The 2,500-nt window shown below is 41.7% G+C and overlaps 1 protein-coding gene across 4 annotated transcripts in view; it reads right to left on the bottom strand.

Moving 5' to 3' along the window:
• LOC143292304 (coiled-coil domain-containing protein 154-like) overlaps positions 1 to 2,500 on the bottom strand; it is a 41,232-nt gene that overhangs the window by 8,651 nt on the left and 30,081 nt on the right. For all 4 annotated transcript variants that reach the window (XM_076602515.1, XM_076602500.1, XM_076602508.1 and 1 more), the window contains 2 exons: positions 1,501 to 1,620; positions 779 to 855 (listed from right to left, as the gene is read on the bottom strand). In XM_076602515.1, coding sequence (XP_076458630.1) covers positions 779 to 855; positions 1,501 to 1,620 — 197 coding nt within the window. The remainder of the gene's footprint in view (positions 1 to 778; positions 856 to 1,500; positions 1,621 to 2,500) is intronic.

The raw sequence follows: 2,500 nt of genomic DNA, 5'->3' as shown, positions 1-2,500 counted from the left end.
ATATGTCAGTGTGGTATGTTACTGTCAGGCGCCACTGAATAATGTGCATGGGTGGGACACACACACACACACACACACACACACACACACACACACACACACACAGATATAGACCTACAACAGTAGGCTCTTCATGTCTTCAAAACCTCGCCTGAAGAAGCTGTTTTTACGGCGAAAATTTGCTGCTTTTTTTAGAAAACAAGTTTTAAAGACATGAAGAGCCTACTGTTGTTGATATTTTAATATTTTACCGGTCTTGGTATTTACCTCAGTGCTTTCTGCAAGGAGCAGAGCCCAGGACACGAAGAGAGTGTGAACTATCTGTATGTACATATATGTTGTGTCAATTTTAGTGAATGAATCAGTGCGCATGTGTGCTTGCGCGCGCGCGCGTGTGTGTTTGTGTGTGTGTGTGTGTGTGAGAGAGAGAGAGAGAGAGACAGAGAGAGGGAGGGAGAGAGACAGACAGAGAGAGACAGAGAGAGAGAGAGAGCAACAAAGACATAGACAAAGAGACAGAGAGAGAGAAGAGAGAGAGGTGTATGTATACTGGGTATCTGTATGCACATATGAGCTGCATTATACTGGCACACATATCAGATGTATACTTCATGAGTGACAAAAATCTGGTGTGACAAGCTCTTGTATGTGCATTTATGCATGTGTGTGTGTGTAAGTGTATTATTGTGCACATATGAAGAATATGTGATCATGTGTGTTCAAGCATGAATGCAAGTGAAAGTATACGTATGTAGTGATATTTTCTTTACAGATATACCTGCTCTCTGCTTCAGAAGAGATCCGAGAGTCCATCTCCGCTTTCAGAAGTTCCTGTTTCTCTTCAATGGCATTAATCTGTCAAAGGAATACACAAACAACGCATTGCATAAACTGACTGATGAGAATGATCAAGACTAAAATAAAGATTCACAGACTTGCTCTCATATTACTCTCATCCCTGTTTTGCCTCTGATGTCTGGAAAGAAAACAAAACTGCAGTGCAAATTCACAAAAATGATTATACGCACACATACACATACTCACATATCTTCTTCTTCTTCTGCGTTCACTCGTATGCACACGAGTGGGCTTTTACGTGCATGACCGTTTTTACCCCACCATGTAGGCAGCCATACTCCGTTTTCGGGGGTGTGCATGCTGGGTATGTTCTTGTTTCCATAACCCACCGAACGTTGACATGGATTACAGGATCTTTAACGTGCGTATTTGATCTTCTGCTTGCATATACACACGAAGGGGGTTCAGGCACTAGCAGGTCTGCACATATGTTGACCTGGGAGATCGTAAAAATCTCCACCCTTTACCCACCAGGCGCCGTCACCGTGATTCGAACCCGGGACCCTCAGATTGACAGTCCAACGCTTTAACCACTCGGCTATTGCGCCCGTCTATACTCACATATAAATACACATATAAACACACATACACACACATGCACACACACACACGCACACACCACATCACCAATATCTAACTCACATCTTCCGGCATTTTCTGCATGTTTTGCTCCATGTCCTTCATGGTCTGACTGGTGACATCTTGCCACATTGAGATGGAGACCACCTGTTCTCTGAGGCCCTGGGCAAGCGTTGCTGTACCCTACAGTCAACAAAGTCCACACTGACTAGGACAAGTTCATAATATGACCATAAATAAAACAAGTACAGTACAGGAAACATAAAAAAATAAAATATCTATTAAGGCAACTTACAGTAAAAGGCATTTAGCTACTACGGAAGTAGAGGTAAGAGACATTCTTAAAGTTTTGGTATCAGTTTCAAGAAGGAATCAAAACATGCAGACTGATCCAGATACAGTTTCAGCTTCTCCAGGATACGTCACTGCGTTCAGACAAATCCATATTTGCTGCACCACATCTGATAGTCAGGTTCCTGACCAGCAGCATAACCAAACGCACTTAGTCAGGCCTTAAATGGACACATTCATATTTGTGTACCTATCCAACTTGATTTATTCTACAGAATTTTGCCTGAGGACAACACTCTCATCGCCATGGGTTCTATTTCAGTATGCCGAGTGTGTGTGATGCACACAAAACCTCAGTTTATAGTCTCATATTAATGACTAAATGATCAGTTCGAGTTTTCAGTCAAACTTGGGAGGAAGGTGTTAGCTTCAGAAACAAAATAACAAATGTCTTTCTCCTGACTGTTCAACACACACACATACACACGCTGTTAAGACTGTCCAAAAATAAAGGGAGCCTCATTGCCAGAAAGTAGTTTTATACATTGTTCTGGAAACGAACGCACACAAAATTAATACACCCACAAACACAAGCATGTGTCAAACTATTCAGTTATATGCATACACACAAACATTCACTCATGTGGACAATCAAAGATACAATAAATCTATCTCTTACCTCATTCAGTTCCACGGCCTGAATGAAAGCGTGGGAAAAGTACAAATGGAAAATGATCAATCAGTCACCACTCTAAGAAATTACAGTGGAACT

The sequence above is a fragment of the Babylonia areolata genome, chromosome 1, assembly GCF_041734735.1.
Source record: "Babylonia areolata isolate BAREFJ2019XMU chromosome 1, ASM4173473v1, whole genome shotgun sequence".
In the NCBI taxonomy this organism is placed as follows: Eukaryota; Metazoa; Mollusca; class Gastropoda; order Neogastropoda; family Buccinidae; genus Babylonia; species Babylonia areolata.
The sequence above is the reverse complement of the archived record's forward strand: the minus strand, read 5'-3'. Positions and strand labels throughout refer to the sequence as shown.